At 37.7% G+C, this 18,085-nt stretch overlaps 1 protein-coding gene across 1 annotated transcript in view; it reads left to right on the top strand.

The window, feature by feature from the left end:
• The window catches only part of LOC131197884 (T cell receptor alpha chain MC.7.G5-like), a 148,582-nt gene that overhangs the window by 104,658 nt on the left and 25,839 nt on the right, over nucleotides 1-18,085 (top strand). The window contains exons 4-5 of the mRNA XM_058182381.1: nucleotides 8,929-8,972; nucleotides 12,099-12,167. Of these exons, the coding sequence (XP_058038364.1) occupies nucleotides 8,929-8,972; nucleotides 12,099-12,167 (113 nt within the window). The remainder of the gene's footprint in view (nucleotides 1-8,928; nucleotides 8,973-12,098; nucleotides 12,168-18,085) is intronic.

Raw genomic sequence — 18,085 nt, 5'->3', positions numbered from 1 at the left:
CCAAACTCGATTGCAGAAAATATGACTTCAGTAACAGAGTGGTCAATGCCTGGAATGCAGTACAAGACTCTGTGGTCTCATCCCAAAACTCCCAAAATTTTAACTTAAGCCTGTCTACTGTTGACCTCACCCCATTCCTAAGAGGTCTGTAAGGGGCGTGCATAAGAGCACCAGCGTGCCTACCGTCCCTGTCTTAATGTTCCCTTTAATTGTATTCATTTTATGTATTCAATTCATACTTACATATATTATCTAATATATACTCGACAAAATAAATAGATAAATAAAAATAAAAAGTCTACATGCCTTTTGGAAAAGCAACATTGGGACAACCATGACCTGGATGACTGAGAATCTCCACAGACAATCTTCCCTTCTCTTTTTGAATGCATAATAAAATAGGCATTTAATAATCCAAATAACATGATGATTGGTACTAGAATGGCATATTGAAACACTGAACAACCAAATAATGAAGGACTATGTTTTAATATAAACATGTGTATTAACACTAGGATTAGTAATGGAGGCCTGACAAGAAGCAAGAATGGATATAGAAATAAGAAACAGGGGGGATATTAGCCTATTTATTTTTATATATTAGAATATAAGCAATAACTAAATGGAAAGACTAGAGGCTGAAAGATGGTATTACTATGTATGTTTAAATAATATCATTGGCATTAAAATGGAACACTGAAATATTGAATGTTTACTTTAAAACAAACACGTATATTAATACTAGGATTACATAAATTTGATTAATGTAACAAATAATATTAATTATTATTATCACTACTTGTATCCAAATGATTTATACCCAGAGGCCACACTGTTCATATATTGATATTATTATATATTTAAAATAAAAAGTCTACATGCCTTTTGGAAAAGCAACATTGGGACAACCATGACCTGGATGACTGAGAATCTCCACAGACAATCTTCCCTTCTCTTTTTGAATGCATAATAAAATAGGCATTTAATAATCCAAATAACATGATGATTGGTACTAGAATGGCATATTGAAACACTGAACAACCAAATAATGAAGGACTATGTTTTAATATAAACATGTGTATTAACACTAGGATTAGTAATGGAGGCCTGACAAGAAGCAAGAATGGATATAGAAATAAGAAACAGGGGGGATATTAGCCTATTTATTTTTATATATTAGAATATAAGCAATAACTAAATGGAAAGACTAGAGGCTGAAAGATGGTATTACTATGTATGTTTAAATAATATCATTGGCATTAAAATGGAACACTGAAATATTGAATGTTTACTTTAAAACAAACACGTATATTAATACTAGGATTACATAAATTTGATTAATGTAACAAATAATATTAATTATTATTATCACTACTTGTATCCAAATGATTTATACCCAGAGGCCACACTGTTCATATATTGATATTAATATATATTTAAAAATAAAAATCCAGTAACACTTTAAAAAAAACAATCCAAATATTTTGTTCCAAAACCCAAATTAAATTTCCCCAAAGGTGAATTTCTGCTATCGGCAGAAAAATATCAGGACAGGATTTGGGAATGTTGGTGTTTCTATCTGTTCTTTGCCATATTTCAATCTTTTAATTTTCTTTCCATATTTTTTTTTTGAGAATGGAATGGAATAGAATAGAACAGAAAATATGGAGTGGAGTTGAATGGAATAGAATAGAATAGAAACTATGGATTGGGTTGGAATGGATTGGAGTGGAGTGGAATGGAATAGAATAAATAGAATAGAATAGAATAGAATAGAATAGAATAGAATAGAATAGAATAGAATAGAATAGAAACTATGGGTTGGGTTGGAATGGAATGGATTGGATTGGAGTGGAGTGGAGTGGAGTGGAGTAGAATGGAATGGTATAGAATAGAATAGAATAGAATAGAATAGAATAGAATAGAATAGAATAGAATAGAATAGAATAGAAACTATGGATTGGGTTGGAATGGATTGGACTGGAATGGACTGGATTGGAGTGGAGTGGATTGGAGTGGAGTGGAATGGAATGGAATGGAATGGAATGGAATGGAATAGAATAGAATAGAAACTATGGATTGGGTTGGAATGGATTGGAGTGGAGTGGAGTGGAGAGAAGAGAAGAGAAGAGAAGAGAAGAGAAGAGAAGAGAAGAGAAGAGAAGAGAAGAGAAGAGAAGAGAAGATATGGATTGGGTTGGAATGGATTGGATTGGAATAGAATAGAATAGAATAGAATAGAATAGAATAGAATAGAATAGAATAGAATAGAATAGAATAGAATAGAATAGAAGATATGGATTGGATTGGATTGGATTGGATTGGATTGGATTGGATTGGATTGGATTGGATTGGAGTGGAGTGGAGTGGAGTGGAGTGGAGTGGAGTGGAGTGGATTGGAACGGAACGGAACAGAACAGAACAGAATAGTTGAAAGGGACCGTGAATGTTTTCTAGTCCAACCCCAAGTATTTTCTTCTAATTTTATTTGATACACAGTATTCTAAATTCTTCTAATTTGATATTTAATACACAGTATTTTATTTCGTGTCTTTGTGAACAAAGTTCTAATTCCTGACACAAATAGGCGTGTTCTTGTTAAGGCAGAAAGCACTGTGTCTAACAATGGCTACAGCTTTTCCATTGGAAGTGGGACTAGGCTGGTCGTAATGCCAAGTAAGTTATTTTTCCCACAGTGATCAGTACAAAAAGTTCTTTTGCACTTACAGTATAATTGTTGAAAAGAAAATTTGAAGCTCCTTCTTTCTGTTATTTTTTCATTTTTTTCGATATTGCCTTTAATTTGTTTTTTTTTCTTTCCTTGCCTTTCCTCCATCTTAGCTCTTGTTAGTTTTTGTCTCCTTTGTAAAAAATTTAAATCCTAATATATTTATCGGGGTGAACAAGTTGGATAACCCAGTTAGAGTAGGGGAATACTCTTTATATCTCAGCTGCTTATAAAGAAAATATGTACAAAATGTTTTATAGATGGCATTTGTCACCAGCGAGATTGGCCAGGATGTTTCCAAATAGATCCCCGAATTGTTGGAGATGTGGTCACAAACAAAGAACTTTCTACCACATGTGGTGGACCTGCTCTAAGATTAAGAAATTTGGGGGGAAGATAAATTTTTTTTTGGCTGGATGAAATAACAGGGCAGAAAATAGAAAAAAGCCCAAAACTATTCCTTTTGGGCATTCTGGAAGGGAAAACGGGGAAAGAAATATACAATAAATCATATTACACATATTGACGGCATGTAGAATTGTGATAGCACAGAATTGGAAACATCCGGATATCCCACATTATAAATTATAATAAAAAAAAATATGAATGGGCAGAAATGGACAGATTATCGATAGAAATGAAGGAGAGGGAAGATACTGAGTGCTATCAAATATGGAATAAATGGTATTCCTGGCTGGAGAGTAAGCACAAAACTTAAGAGACATTTTTGTCATGAGACTGAATTCTGAATAGAGGTTAAAATAATTTCAATAAGAATGTTGGTTTAAAGAGATAATTAGAGATAGAACTATACATATGTATGTATGTATGTATGTATGTATGTATGTATGTATGTATGTACGTATATGTATATATTTGCTTTCTGAGGTTTTCGTGGGTGTTTGTATGTAGGTCTTTGGTTATTCGGGTTTTCTCCCGCGTAAAATTGGAAGTGTCTTGGCAACGTTTCGACGAAGTCTCATTCGTCATCTTCAGGCTTCAGCTTCGTGCTTCTTATTTTGTTTTTGTGTATTGTGCTTTTTTTTGTATTGTGTATTTTAACATTTGGAAATTCAATAAATATTATTTCTATTAAAAAAAAGAGCAAGGGAATACTCAAAATTATGGGATAGAAAAGGCAGAGAGCGGGTCCACGCCTTTGAAGAAGGAAACTGGAGTCCAAAGAAAAGTATTTTGTAGGCACAGATGTCCAAATGATGTTTCGGATTTCCAGGAGCCGTTTTCCTTGACATTTTTATCCTAAAATCTAGAGGTTTAGCTTTCGAAAAGAACGTTATAATTGCTGACAGAAATAGGAAATCAGGTAATTGTTAAGGCAGAAATCACTGTGTTTGAAGCCTACAGTAAGGTCATCTTTGGAAGTGGTACTAAGCTGGCCGTAATACCGAGTAAGTTATTTTTCTCATTTGCTGTAAAAAATTAAATAAATCTGAACTTTCTTTCTGTTTTGTTCTGTTCTTTTTGCCTTTTTTGGGATTTTTTTTCTTTGTTTGTTTTCTTTTTCTTTCTTATAGAATAGAATAGAATAGAATAGAATAGAATAGAATAGAATAGAATAGAATAGAATAGAATAGAATAGAATTCTTTATTGGCCAAGTGTGATTGGACACACAAGGAATTTGTCTTGGTGCATATGCTCTCAGTGTACATAAAATTTTACATTTCTTTATCGTGGTTTTGGTTAGTTTTTATCACTTTTTGAACAAGTAAGGGACAAAGAAGGTTGATATTTATTTAGTTTTGAGCCTCCTCTTTTTAGCACCCCTGAAATTGGGCAAATGGTCGTGTTTTAGCGACTTGCAAACCCAACCGGATAAGCTGGGAAAGCATTGGGGGATCGCCTCGTTCTAGAATTTTTCTTTCACAAAGATTTTCTTTAGATGGGGACAGTCCCAGCTGTATCCATGTAAGATCTTAGGTGCAAGGAAAGATGCCTGTGCAAATTACAGAACCACTGTACGGACAAGCTTCAGATCTTACTGAGTAGTGTGTTCTCTGCATTTCCCTCTCCAAATAACAACAGAATTGGAAGGGACCTTGGAAGTCTTCTAGTCCAGGGGTCTCCAACCCTGGTCCCTTTAAGACTTGTGGACTTCAGCTCCCAGAGCTTTGCTGGCTGAGGGACTCTGGGAGTTGAAGTCCACAAGTCTTACAGGGACCAAGGTTGGAGACCCCTGTTCTAGTCCAACCCCCTATACCATTTCAGACAAATGGTTATCCAACATCTTCTTAAAAATTTCCAGTGTTGGAGCATTCACAACTTCTGCAGGCAAGTTGTTCCACTGATTAATTGTTCTAACCGTCAGGAAATTTCTCCTTAGTTCTAAGTTGCTTCTCTCCTTGATTAGTTTCCACCCATTGCTTCTTGTTCTACCCTCAGGTGCTTTGGAGAATAGTTTGATTCCCTCTTCTTTGTGGAAGCCCCTGAGATATTGGAACACTGCTGTCATGTCTCCCCTAGTCTTTCTTTTCATTAAACTAGGCATACCCAGTTCCTGCAACCGTTCTTCATATGTTTTAGCCTCCAGTCCCCTAATCATCTTTGTTGTTCTACTCTGCACTCTTTCTAGAGTCTCAACATCTTTTTTACATCGTGGCGACCAAAACTGAATGCAATATTCCAAGTGTGGCCTTACCAAGGCATTATAAAGTGGTATTAACACTTCACGTGATCTTGATTCTATCCCTCTGTTTATGCAGCCCAGAACTGTGTTGTTGTTTTTTGGCAGCTGCTGCACATGGCTGGCTCATATCTAAATGGTTGTCCACTAGGACTCCAAGATCCCTCTCACAGTTACTACTATTGAGCAAGTTACCACATATACGGTACTTACTTATGGTTAATATATTTCTTTCTCGTGGCAATGCTTCTATTTTCTCATTATTCCTCAGCTTCAGAAGATTTCAAGCTAAGAATTCAGGGCAGCTTCAAATGTAAAAAGATGGAAATCTTCAGACACTACTACCCTGAAATGACTTTTCTATTCTTTTAAAATATATGTACCATTTGGCATATAATATGAAAGAAAAAGAGAAAGAGGGGAAAAGAGAAAGAGAGAAAGAAAGAAAAAAGAGAAGGATAGAGGGGGAGGAAAGGAGACGAAAGAAAAGAAGGAAGGAAAGAGAGAGAGAGAGAGAGAAAGAGAGAGAGAGAAAGAAAGAAAGAAAGAAAGAAAGAAAGAAAGAAAGAAAGAAAGAAAGAAAGAAAGAAAGGAGAGAAAGAAGAGAGAGAGGAAGAAAAGAAAAAGAAAAGTTAAGTAAATAAGTAGGTAAGGAAAGAAAGAAAGAAAGAAAGAAAGAAAGAAAGAAAGAAAGAAAGAAAGAAAGAAAGAAAGAAAGAAAGTCTTTTTTTGGTTTGAACAAATGAAAAATACTTAGAGATTAAGAATGCCTATCTGTTAGTTTGTTGTTGGTTTCTTCCCCTCTATTTTGTATTTTAACTTTGGAAATAAAATGAAAGAAAAATTGTAAGCAAAAGAATACCCATCTACTAAACTTAGAATCTAGGATTTCTTCTTTCATTTTCAAAATTCTTTGAAAAACAGACAGTAACAAATTAAACTGATCATTCTCTGTTAACATGGAAATAAGGAATTCTGAATGCAATAGGGCTTACTTGATGATCAATGAATATAGAATTGCAGGATGCAGTGGAGCCTTTGCTAATGTTTAACAGATTAACAGTGTTGGAAGGGACCTTATAGGTCATTTAGTCCAACCCCCCAGCTCAAGCAGGAGATCCTACACCATTTCTGACAAATGGCAGTCCAATCTTTTCTTGAAAGTCTCAAGTGATGAAGCTCCCACAACTTCCGAAGGCAACTTCTGTTTCATTGGTTGATTGTTCTCACTATCAGAAAGTTCCTCCTCATTTCTAGATTGAATCTCTCCTTGGTCAGTTTCCATCCATTATTCCTTGTCTGGCCTACAGGTGCTTTGGAAAATAGCTTGACCCCCTCATCTCTGTGGCAGCCCTTCAAGTATTGGAACACTGCTATCATGTCTCCCCTAGTCCTTCTCTTCACTAGACTAGCCATGCCCAGTTCCTGTAACTGTTCTTCGTATGTTTTAGTCTCCAGTCCCCTAATCATCCTAGTTGCTCTTCTCTGCACTTTTTCTAGCATCTCAACATTTTTTTCAAAGTGTAGTGACCCAAACTGGATGCAGTATTCTAGGTGTAGTCTTAGTAGGGCTTTATAAAGTGGTATTAGTACCTCACTTGATCTTGATTGTATCCCTCTGTTAATGCAATTTAGGATCCTATTGGCTTTCTTGGCTGCCACTGCTCACTGCTCTTTAAAGGCACTGTGATTTAATATATTTAATATAATTATAGAGGCTTTTGGTGAACTGATAAATTGGAGGGCCGAGTAAGGAAGAGTCTGGAAACGTTTGAAAAAAGTCTGGAAATTATGGGATGGAAAAGGCAGAGTGGAGTCATTCCTCCAGGGAAGGAACCAGAGTCCAAAAGAAAAAAAAATATTTTAGAGGTGTAGATGTCAAAACGATTCAGATTTCCGATAGCCACAATCCTTGACATTTTATTCCTAAAGTCCAGAGACTTAGCTTTTTAAAAGTTAGGCATAATTCTGATGCAAAAAGGAAGGTATGTTTTTGTCAAAGAGAAAAGCACTGTGTTTAACTTTGCCAACAAAGTGATCTTTGGAAGTGGGACTAGGCTGGCCGTAATTCCAAGTAAGTTTTATCTCTTTATTCTTGCCCCTGTGGTCAGCTCCAAACAGTCTTTCATTTTCCTGTTTTGTGTGCATATGTCCAAGCATTCATATAATTATATACATTTGACATAAAAACACATACATGGGATGAATAAATGGGAAAGTAATCAGTAAAATGCAGCCACGATAACCCACAGGTGGCCATTGCACTAAGCTTAAATGTGCAGGAAATGTACACACTGATCTCGCAAAAATTGAGAGTGAATGCCATTAGATAACCGATAGGAAAATGAACCTGTGGAAATATTGTATGTCTCCTTTCAAGGGTTGAATCCATTCTATAATATCGTATAATTTCTGTTATCAGCAGGAGACTACAGTATCATGATAAGGTTTGGGAATCTTGACAGTTCTATCCAGAAATATTCTACGTTGTTGTTAGTTGTGAAGTCGTGTCTGACCCATTGCGATCCCATGGACAAGGTTCCTCCAGGACTTCTTGTCCTCTACCATCCTCTGGAGTCCATTTAAGCTCACGCCTATTGCTTCAGTGACTCCATCCAGCCACTTCGTTCTCTGCTGTCTCCTTCTTCTTTTGCCCTCAATCGTTCCCAGCATTCGGCTCTTCTCCAGTGAGTCCTTCCTTCTCATTAGGTGGCCAAAGTATTTGAGTTTCATCTTCAGGATCTGGCCTTGTAAAGAGCAGTCAGGGTTGATCTCCTCTAGGACTGACCGATTGGATTGCGTTGCAGTCCAAGGGATGCGCAGGAGTCTTCTCCAGCACCACAGTTCGAAGGCCTCAAGTTTTATGCCATATTCTATGCCATATTTTAATCTCTCCTCTCCTCCTCAATTCCTTTTGGGAGATAATTACAAGCGATAATGCTCAATATTTTTTACCCTAGAGATTTAGTTTTTCAAAAGGAAGTCATAATTACTGATTCGACAGGAGGACGTGTTATCTATAGAGATTCTCGATCATCCAATCTGTGGTTGTCCCAATCATACTTTTCAAAATGAAACTGGACTTCCTTGGGGTTTTTTTTATCCTTGAAAACATTTTTTTTTATTTGCATTTATATCCCGCCCTTCTCCGAAGACTCAGGGCAGCTTACACTATGTTAAGCAACAGTCTTCATCCATTTGTATATTTATATACCAAGTCAACTTTATTGCCCCCAACAATCTGGGTCCTCATTTTACCTACCTTATAAAGGATGGAAGGCTGAGTCAACCTTGGGCCTGGTGGGACTTGAACTTGCAGTAATTGCAAGCAGCTGCTGTTAATAACAGACTGTCTTAGCAGTCTGAGCCACCAGAGGCCCATTTCACTGCTCATCCAGAAAAGCATCCAAAAACCTGCTTTTTCTTGGATGAAAAGCAAAATGTTTTCAAGGGGGAACCCCCCCCCAAAAAAGTCCATTGTCTTTCTGGAAAAGCACCTTTGGGAAAAGAACCTGTTTTTGTCAAGGCATGAAGCACTGTGTCTAATAGTGGATACAGTAAGGTGATCTTTGGAAGTGGGACTAAGCTGGTTGTAAGGCCAGGTCAGTTTTATATCTTTTATTTATGCTTTGTAGTCGGTTCAAGAGGGTCTTTTCTTTGTTCATCCCATCCCATCCCAAATTATGAAATGTGGAGGAGCATGCTTTCAGATTCAATTCAGATCCAAATCCAGATTCAGTTCTGGCCTCACCATTTTCAGTTAAAAAAAAATGACTTTGAAGTCTTTAAAGATGGTCAGCACTATGTCAAAAGATATTAAGCAAGCAAAACGGTTCATCCATGTGTGGGTTTACACAACCCTTGAATTATGACTATAACTTGTTGCTGGCAATCCTTATGATTTATATTGATATATTGACCATCAATTGTGTTGTAAATGTTGTACCTTGATGAACGTATCTTTTCTTTTATGTACACTGAGAGCATATGCACCAAGACAAATTCCTTGTGTGTCCAATCACACTTGGCCAATAAAATTCTATTCTATTCTATTCTATTCTATTCTATTCTATTCTATTCTATTCTATTCTATTCTATTCTATTCTATTCTATTCTATTCTATAAAAAAGATGATTAGGGGACTGGAGGCTAAAACATATGAAGAACGGTTGCAGGAACTGGGTATGTCTAGTTGAACAAAAAGAAGGACTAGGGGAGATGTGATAGCAGTCTTCCAATATCTCAGGGGCTGCCACAAAGAAGAGGGAGTCAAGCTATTCTCCAAAGCACCTGAGGGTAGAACAAGAAGCAATGGGTGGAAATTGAACAAGGAGAGGAGCAATTTAGAACTAAGGAGAAATTTCCTGACAGTTAGAAAAATTAATCAGTGGGACAATTTTCCTCCAGAAGTTGTGAATGCTTCAACACTGGAAGTTTTTAAGAAGATGTTGGATGACCATTGGTCTGAAGTGATATAGTGTTTCCTGCCTAAGCAGTAGGTTGGACTGGAAGACCTCCAAGGTCCCTTCTAACTCTTCTCTTCTCTTCTCTTCTCTTCTCTTCTCTTCTCTTCTCTTCTCTTCTCTTCTCTTCTCTTCTCTTCTCTTCTGGCAAATAAACAAGCAATTGTTCTGTTCCCTAATATGCTAGATTCCCCATAGATAAATTATATCAGCCTTTATAAGTTCTTGGGTGTGTGAAGATGATATGACTTTTAATAGGAATTTATAGTTGTTCTTCTATTGGAGAACTAAGTTGCTTCTCTCCTTGATTAGTTTCTACCGATTGCTTCTTGTCCTGCCTTCAGGTGCTTTGAAGAATAGCTTGATTCCCTCTTCTTTCTGGCAACCCTTGAGATATTGGGACATGATAGCATGATAGCAAACTAGACTTTTCGTCAAACTAGACTTAAGGACCGAACTTCTTTAAAATGTGCACTTAGAGTGTGCATATCTAATCTACCTAAGATATAGCTGTAGCCTTGCATGTGTTTATGGTAAAGGAGAACTGACTGTGTGAACCTCGAAAAGCTGGTATTTGGTTCAGGGACAAAATTAGTTGTCCAACCATGTACGTTTGCTCTGTTTCTATAAAAATAGATTTCCCGTTTTAATATTTTTAAATCAATATCTCCATTTTGCTATATCTCTATATTAATTTACCTATTTATGATTTTCCCTCCACCATAATTATCTTTATGTATTTTGGTTCCTTTACTAATGAGGATTGATCCTAAAGGGCAGAAGCTCTCCATCTAATCAAAAAAAGGAAGGAAGGAAGGGAAAAAAAGAGAGAAAAGTGAAAGAAAGAAAAAAGAAAAAGAGAGAGAGAGAGGAGAGAGAATGAAAGAAAGAGAAAGAAAGAAAAGAAAGGAAGGAAGAAAAGTAAGAAAGAAGGAGAAAAGGGAGTGGAGAGGGAGAGAGAGAGAGAGAGAAAGAAAGAAAGAAAGAAAGAAAGAAAGAAAGAAAAAGAAAGAAAGAAAGAAAGAAAGAAAGAAAGAGGAAGGAAAGAAGGAAAAGGGAGGGGAGAAGGAAAGAAAGAGGGAGAGAGAGAGAGAGAAAGAAAGAAAGAAAGAAAGAAAGAAAGGGAGGGGAGGGGAGAAGGAGAGAGAAAGAAAGAAAGACAGAAAGACAGAAAGAAAGAAAGAAAGAAAGAAAGAAAGAAAGAAAGAAAGAAAGAAAGAATGAATGAATGAATATCAGTCATTGGGCTGAACAAATGGAAAATAGTAAGAAATTAAGAAAGCCTATCTGTTAGTTTGTTTCTTGTTTTTCCCCTTATATTTTTGTATTTTAACTTTCGAAATAAAATTTTAAAAATGTAAGCAAAAAGAAAATACCCCTCTAGTAAACTTAGAATCAAGGGTTTTTTCCTCCCTTTTCAAAATTGTTTGAAAAAGAGACAATACCAAATTCACCTGGTCACTCTCTGTTGACCCAGAAATAAGGAGTTCTGAATGCCATAGGGCTTACTTGATGATCAATGGGTATCAAATTGCAGGATGCGATGAAGCCTTGGCTTTTTAAAGACACTGCGATTTAATATATTTAATATAATATATTATATTATATATTATATTATATCACAAAATCTGCATTACTATTAATCTTCTCATCATTCCCATCACCAATCTCTTTCCACTTATGACTGTATGACTGTAACTTTGTTGCTGGCAATCCTTATGATTTATACTGATATAATGACCATCAATTGTGCTGTAAATGTTGTACCTTGATGAACGTATCTTTTCTTTTATGTACACTGAGAGCATATGCACCAAGACAAATTCCTTGTGTGTCCAATCACACTTGGCCAATAAAAAATGCTATTCTATTCTATTCTATCTTTATGTACACTGAGATCATATGCACCAAAGACAAATTCCTTGTGTGTTCAATCACACTTGGCCAATAAAAAATTCTATTCTATTCTATTCTAATTACAGAGGCTTTTGGTGAACTGATAAATTGGCGGGCAGAGTAAGGAAGAGTCTGGAAACATTTGAAAAAAAGTCTGGAAATTATGGGATGGAAAGGGCAGAATGGAGTCACTCCTCCAGGGAAGCAACCAGAGTCCAAAAGAATATATATATATATATATATATATATATATTATAGGTATAGATGTCAAAACGATTTAGATTTCCAATGGCCACAATCCTTGACATTTTAGTCCTAAAGTCCAGAGACTTAGCTTTTTAAAAGGAAGGGATATTTTTGTCAAGGCAGAAACCACTGTGTCTAACTATGGTGACAAGGTGATCTTTGGAAGTGGGACTAGGCTGGTCGTAATGCCAAGTAAGTTTTATCTCTTTATTCTTGCCCCTGTGGTCAGCTCCAAACAATCGCTTCCTAATATTAATTTTCCTTTACTATTGATTCTAAAGGGCAGAAGCTTTTCATCTTTTCACTATCTTCATTGCCCATTCTAGAACTGTTTGTTGTAGCTATTGTCTGTTCTTCTTTACAAATTATTTTATAATAATAATATCAGAGTCAGAAGGGACCTTGAAGGTCTTCTAGTCCAACCCCCTGCCAAGGCAAGAAACCCTACACCATTTCAGACAAATGGCAATCCAACATTTTCTTAAAAATTTCCAGTGTTGGAGCATTTACAACTTCTGCAGGCAAGTCGTTCCACTTACTGATTGTTAAAACTGTCAGGAAATTTATCCTTAGTTCCAAGTTGCTTTTCTCCTTGATTAGTTTCCACCCATTGCTTCTTGTTCTACCCTCAGGTGCTTTGGAGAATAGCTTGACTCCTTCTTCTTTGTGGCAACTCTTGAGATATTGGAAAACTGCTATCATGTCTCCCCTAGTCCTTCTTTTCATTAAACTAGGCATACCCAGTTCCTGCAACCGTTCTTCATATATTTTAGCCTCCAGTCCCCTAATCATCTTTGTTGCTCTTCTCTGCACTCTTTCTAGAGTCTCAACATCCTTTTTACATCGTGGCGACCAAAACTGAATGCAATATTCCAAGTGTGGCCTTACCAAGGCATTATAAAGTGGTATTAACACTTCACATGATCTTGATTCTATCCCTCTGTTTATGCAGCCTAGAACTGTGTTGGCTTTTTTGGCAGCTGCTGCACACTGCTGGCTCATATCTAAATGGTTGTCCACTTGGACTCCAAGATCCTTCTCACAGTTACTACTATTGAACAAGGTACCACATATCCGGTACTTGTGCATTTTGTTTTTTTGGCCTAAATGTAGAACCTTACTTTTTTCACTGTTGAATTTCATTTTGTTAGATAGCGCCCAATGTTCACGTCTGTCAAGATCTTTCTGTATCTTGAGCCTATCTTCTGGAGTGTTGGCTATTCCTGCCAGCTTGGTGTCATCTGCAAATTTGATGAGTTCCCAATCTATACCCTCGTCCAAGTCATTGATGAAGATGTTGAAGAGCACTGGGCCTAAAACAGAGCCTTGGGGTATTCCACTGCATACTTCCCTCCATGTGGATGTAGTTCCATTGAGGATTGGATACACAAGGAATTTGTCTTGGTGCATAGGCTGTCAGTGTACATAAAAGAAAAGATACCTTCATCAAGGTACAACACTTACAGTACTTAATGATAGTCATAGGCTATAAATAAGCAATCAGGAAGCAATCAATATCGGTGTAAATCGTAAGGATGCAAGCAACAAAGTTACAGTCATAAGTGGAAGGAGATGGGTGATGGGAAGTGCATTTATCAACAAATCTATTCTTTTATTCCAACATGCTGAAGGCTTGTGGGAATTCATTAGTCGATAACTTCATACTTTTCATCCAAGACTACTTTATTAGTTTAAAATTAGCTATTAAGACTGGGATGTCCACAGTAGTAGTGGAATTAAAACTTTTTTACTACCGGTTCTGTGGACGTGGCTTGGTGGGCTTGGTATGGCTCGGTGGACGTGGCTTGGTGGGCCTGGCAGGGGAAGGATATTGCAAAATCTCCATTCCCACCCCACTCCTGGGGGAAGGATGCTGCAAAATCCCCATTCCCTCTCCACTCCTGGGGGAAGGATGTTGCAAAATCTCCATTCCCATCCCACTCTGGGGCCAGCCAGAGGTGGCATATGCTGGTTCTCCAAACTACTCAACATTTCTGCTACCGGTTCTCCAGAATCTTCTCAGAACCTGCTGAATTTCACCCCTGGTCCACAGGCCTTAAAAGTTTTCCTTCCCAACTGATAATCCATGGAACCAACTGTTGCATGGCATCTGCATTCGCTGCCTTTCTTGCATCTGGGAAGTTTTTGCTAAGGTTGAAAACACTGTGGGGAGGGCAGCGGCTGGAAGTCAATATTTGGAAGTGGGACTAGACTAGTCGTGGCACCAAGTAAGTCTCTCTCTCTCAATAATAATAATAATAATAATAATAATAATAATAATAATAATAATAATAATAATAATAATAATAATAATAATAATAATAATTATTATTATTTAATTTGTATACCGCCCTTCCCCCGAAGGACTCAGGGCGGTTAACAGCCAAATAAAAACGACAGTCATATAAACACAATACAAATAAAACAATAACTGAAAAACGTATTCAAAATTTGGCCCAAATTTAAAATACAACTAAAACCCTAAAAAACCAATTAAAAATTAAAAACCCATAATAACATCTAAAAATTCTATGCCAGTCCTGCGCGGAAAAATAGATTTGTCTTCAGCTCGCGGCGAAAGGTCCGAAGGTCAGGAAGTTGCCGGAGTCCAGGGGGAAGTTCGTTCCATAGGGTTGGTGCCCCCACAGAGAAGGCCCTTCCCCTGGGGGTCACCAGCCGACATTGCTTGGCTGACGGCACCCTAAGGAGTCCCTCTCTGTGAGAGCGCATGGGTCGGTGGGAGGCAAACGGTGGCAGCAGGCGGTCCCGTAAGTAATCCGGTCCTAAGCCATGGAGCGCTTTAAAGGTGGTAACCAACACCTTGAAGTGCACCCGGAAGACCACAGGCAGTCCTGTGGTCTTAACACCTTTCTTTCTTTCTTTCTTTCTTTCTTTCTTTCTTTCTTTCTTTCTTTCTTTCTTTCTTTCTTTCTTTCTTCCTTCCTTCCTTCCTTTCTTTCTTTCTTTCTTTCTTTCTTATCAAATGTAATAAGAGATTTTCCTTTTTCCGCACACACGGCAGCATTCTGTGCCATATGTGGTTTTGCTCGGTCCTGGGCAAATACATTGAGATGAGGGGAATAGCCAAGATGTTGTTCATTTATAAAACATTGGTTTCTTCAGTGAATCAGCAAATTCTTGACAACAGGCTAATGTTTTTCCCTTCTCTTCCCTTCCCTTCTCCTCCCTTCCCTTTGTTTCATTCCTCTCATTCCCATCTCCTTCCTTCCCTCTTTTTTCTTTTCCCTTCCTTTTCCCTCCCCTCCCTCCCTTCATTCTTTTCATTCTCATCTCCTTCCTTCCTTCTTCCTTCCTTCCCTCTTTTTCCTTCCCCCCTTCTCATTCTCATCTCCTTTCTTCTTCCTTCCCTTCCCTCCCCTTCGTTCTTCTCATACCCATCTCCTTCCTTCCCTCTACCTTCCATCCCTCTTTTTCCTCTTCCCTTCTCATTCTCATCTTCCTTCTTCCTTCTTCCTTCCTTCCTTCCCTCTTTTTCCCTCCCTCCTCCCTCCCTCCCTTCCCTCTTCTCATTCCCATCTCCTTCCTTCTTTGTTCCCATCCTTTGTTTCCCTCCCCTTCCCTTCATTCTTTTCATTCCCATCTCCTTCCTTCCTTTCTTCCCTCTTTTTTCATTTCCCTCCCCTCTTCTCATTCCCATCTCCTCCTTTCTTTCTTTCTTTCTTTCTTCCTTCCTTCCCTTCCTTTCCCTTTCCTTCATTCTTTTCATTCCCATCTCCTTCCTTCCTTCTTCCTTCCTTCCCTCTTTTTCCCCTTCCCATTTGAATGGACCCCAAAATAAGAGTGCTAGATTCAACAGTCTGTAGTCATCAGCCATTATAGCAACCATCATGCAATAGCCTTTCCCTATTTGTTTGTTGCATTTATCTGCCACCATTTTCTATAGTGCTCCAGTACTAATTTTACCTGCATGGTAAAATTACCTTCTATGCATGGGGCTCAATTAACATCTATTTGTATTTTTTTCCCCTTTCACTAAATTGTGTCTGAGTCTCAGAGACTGCCTGGATAAGTTCAGAAGTAGCTTGCCATTGTCTCCTTCCTAGGGCTGATAGAAAGTGACTGGCCCTAGACTGGCCCCAGCTGTCTACAACTCACAGCCTTTTTCCATTTTCTAGCCTGATGCCTTAAGCACTACTCCAAAATGATGCTCAATTGTGCTACAGATGACCACAAATATACTGATTACCTCTTAAGAATTGGTTTTTTTTTAATATGGATACTAGTAGCCTAGTAGGTATTATGTATAAAGTGACCAGATTTCAGCGATGGCAAAGCGGGACACCATTGACCGGGGGGGGCGCTGCGCATGTGCGCTGAGTCTTGCCACCTGGCTGAAGGAGGAGGAGCGGCTGCTGCTTCTTAGCTCTTCCAGGCAGGCTCGGCTCTCCTCTCAGCTCTTCCAGGCAGGCTCGGCTCTCCTCGGCTCTCCTCTCAGCTCTTCCAGGCAGCTTCCAGTGGGCGAAGTCAAGCGGCGTCTCTCCTTCACCCGCTCTCACTCCCCCTTCTCCGCCACTCCCCCTTCTCCACCTCCTCCTCCTCCTCTTGCGTTGCCACCTCCCATTTTCAGAATGGGAGTGGGGGGGAAATTGGGACTTTTTTGAAATGCCGCAGGATGCGGGACAAATTATTAAAAAGCGAGACTGTCTCGCCAAAAGCGGGACGTCTGGTCACTATATGTAAAGTTTTGTAGAATTCAAAAATCATATAAGTAGAAGGGGGTAGAGGTGGGAGGATCACCTAGATTGAACATCCAAGAAACAGACATAGATAGATACAAAGATTTAAGAGAGGAATTTGGGAGGCAAGTTAAAAAAGAAAAAAAAGCATAGCAATTAAAATATCGAAGTGGGCAAGAGACGATGGATAGATGATTTTCTTTTTTATTGTTGTTTCGATTTTCTTTTCCTTTTTCCTCTTTCTTTTAAAGCATAACAATTAAAGTATTGAAGCGGGCAAGAGATAATGGATGGATGAATGATTTCTTGTTTTTGTTGTTCTGAGTTGTTTTTCCTTTTCTATCTCTCTCTTTTCCTTTTTTTTTTTACATGATTCAAAGTTAGATAGGAAAGAAAGAAATAGTCTTTTAATAAAAGGTGACATGATTAAAAGCTAGAATAAAGTGATAGAAATAAGAGAAGGGGGAATATTAGTGCATACATTTTTATATCATAAAATGAAAGTAATACCATGAGAAAACGTGGGATAATTGAACAATGATAGACGGTAAGCTAATATAAATGTGTATTATTATTAGAAATACATAAGCTGATTGAATGTAATAATTATGATTAACCTGATTAGTTTTATTTATATTAGAATGTATGACACCCAGGTGCCACACTGTTCATGCATTGATTTGATACTTTTGTAAAACAAGAAACTTGGAATAAAATCATATGGGATTCCTTTGAACCCTTCTTATTCTTAATCAATCCTTTTAAAACACAAGGAATGAAGGATGACTGAGCTCTGGAGGTTTCTGTAAGCTTCGGGATCACTGTGCCTCTGGCTATAATGTCATCTTTGGTAAAGGAACTTTTTTAATGGTGAAACCATGTAAGTATCATGGCTTCTTATTTTTTTTAGTCATATTAGTGGACGCCAATCTCATGGCATGACTAATTATCCAGAGAAAATTAGAGGAGCAGGTCTTAGAGGATCTGTTATGAGCCAATAGGAGCCTTAATAGGATCTGTTATGATACTATGAACCTAAATGAGCCAGTTCTAAGTCTGAAGAATGGTCATAAGTCATTTTTCCCCAGTGCTATTGTATCTTTGAAGAGTCACTAAATGAAGTGCTGTAAGTGGAGAACTGCCTATATATTAACCAGGTGTGTCGAGGATGTATTCACCAGGTCAGCTCTCCATAGTTGTTTTTTTTTAAGGCAGGTTCAACAAAAATTGTAATGCTCATTCCATTGGTGTGGGAGCCTATTAGAGGATAGATAGATAGATAGATAGATAGATAGATAGATAGATAGATAGATAGATAGATAGATGAGAGAGAGAGAGAGATGATATATATATATATATATATAGAAAGAGAGAGAAAGATAAATAGATAGAGAGAGAGATGAGAGAGAGAGA

This window comes from Ahaetulla prasina, chromosome 4, assembly GCF_028640845.1.
Source record: "Ahaetulla prasina isolate Xishuangbanna chromosome 4, ASM2864084v1, whole genome shotgun sequence".
NCBI classification, from domain to species: Eukaryota; Metazoa; Chordata; class Lepidosauria; order Squamata; family Colubridae; genus Ahaetulla; species Ahaetulla prasina.
Note: the sequence above shows the minus strand (reverse complement) of the source record. Positions and strands in the feature narration are given on the sequence as shown.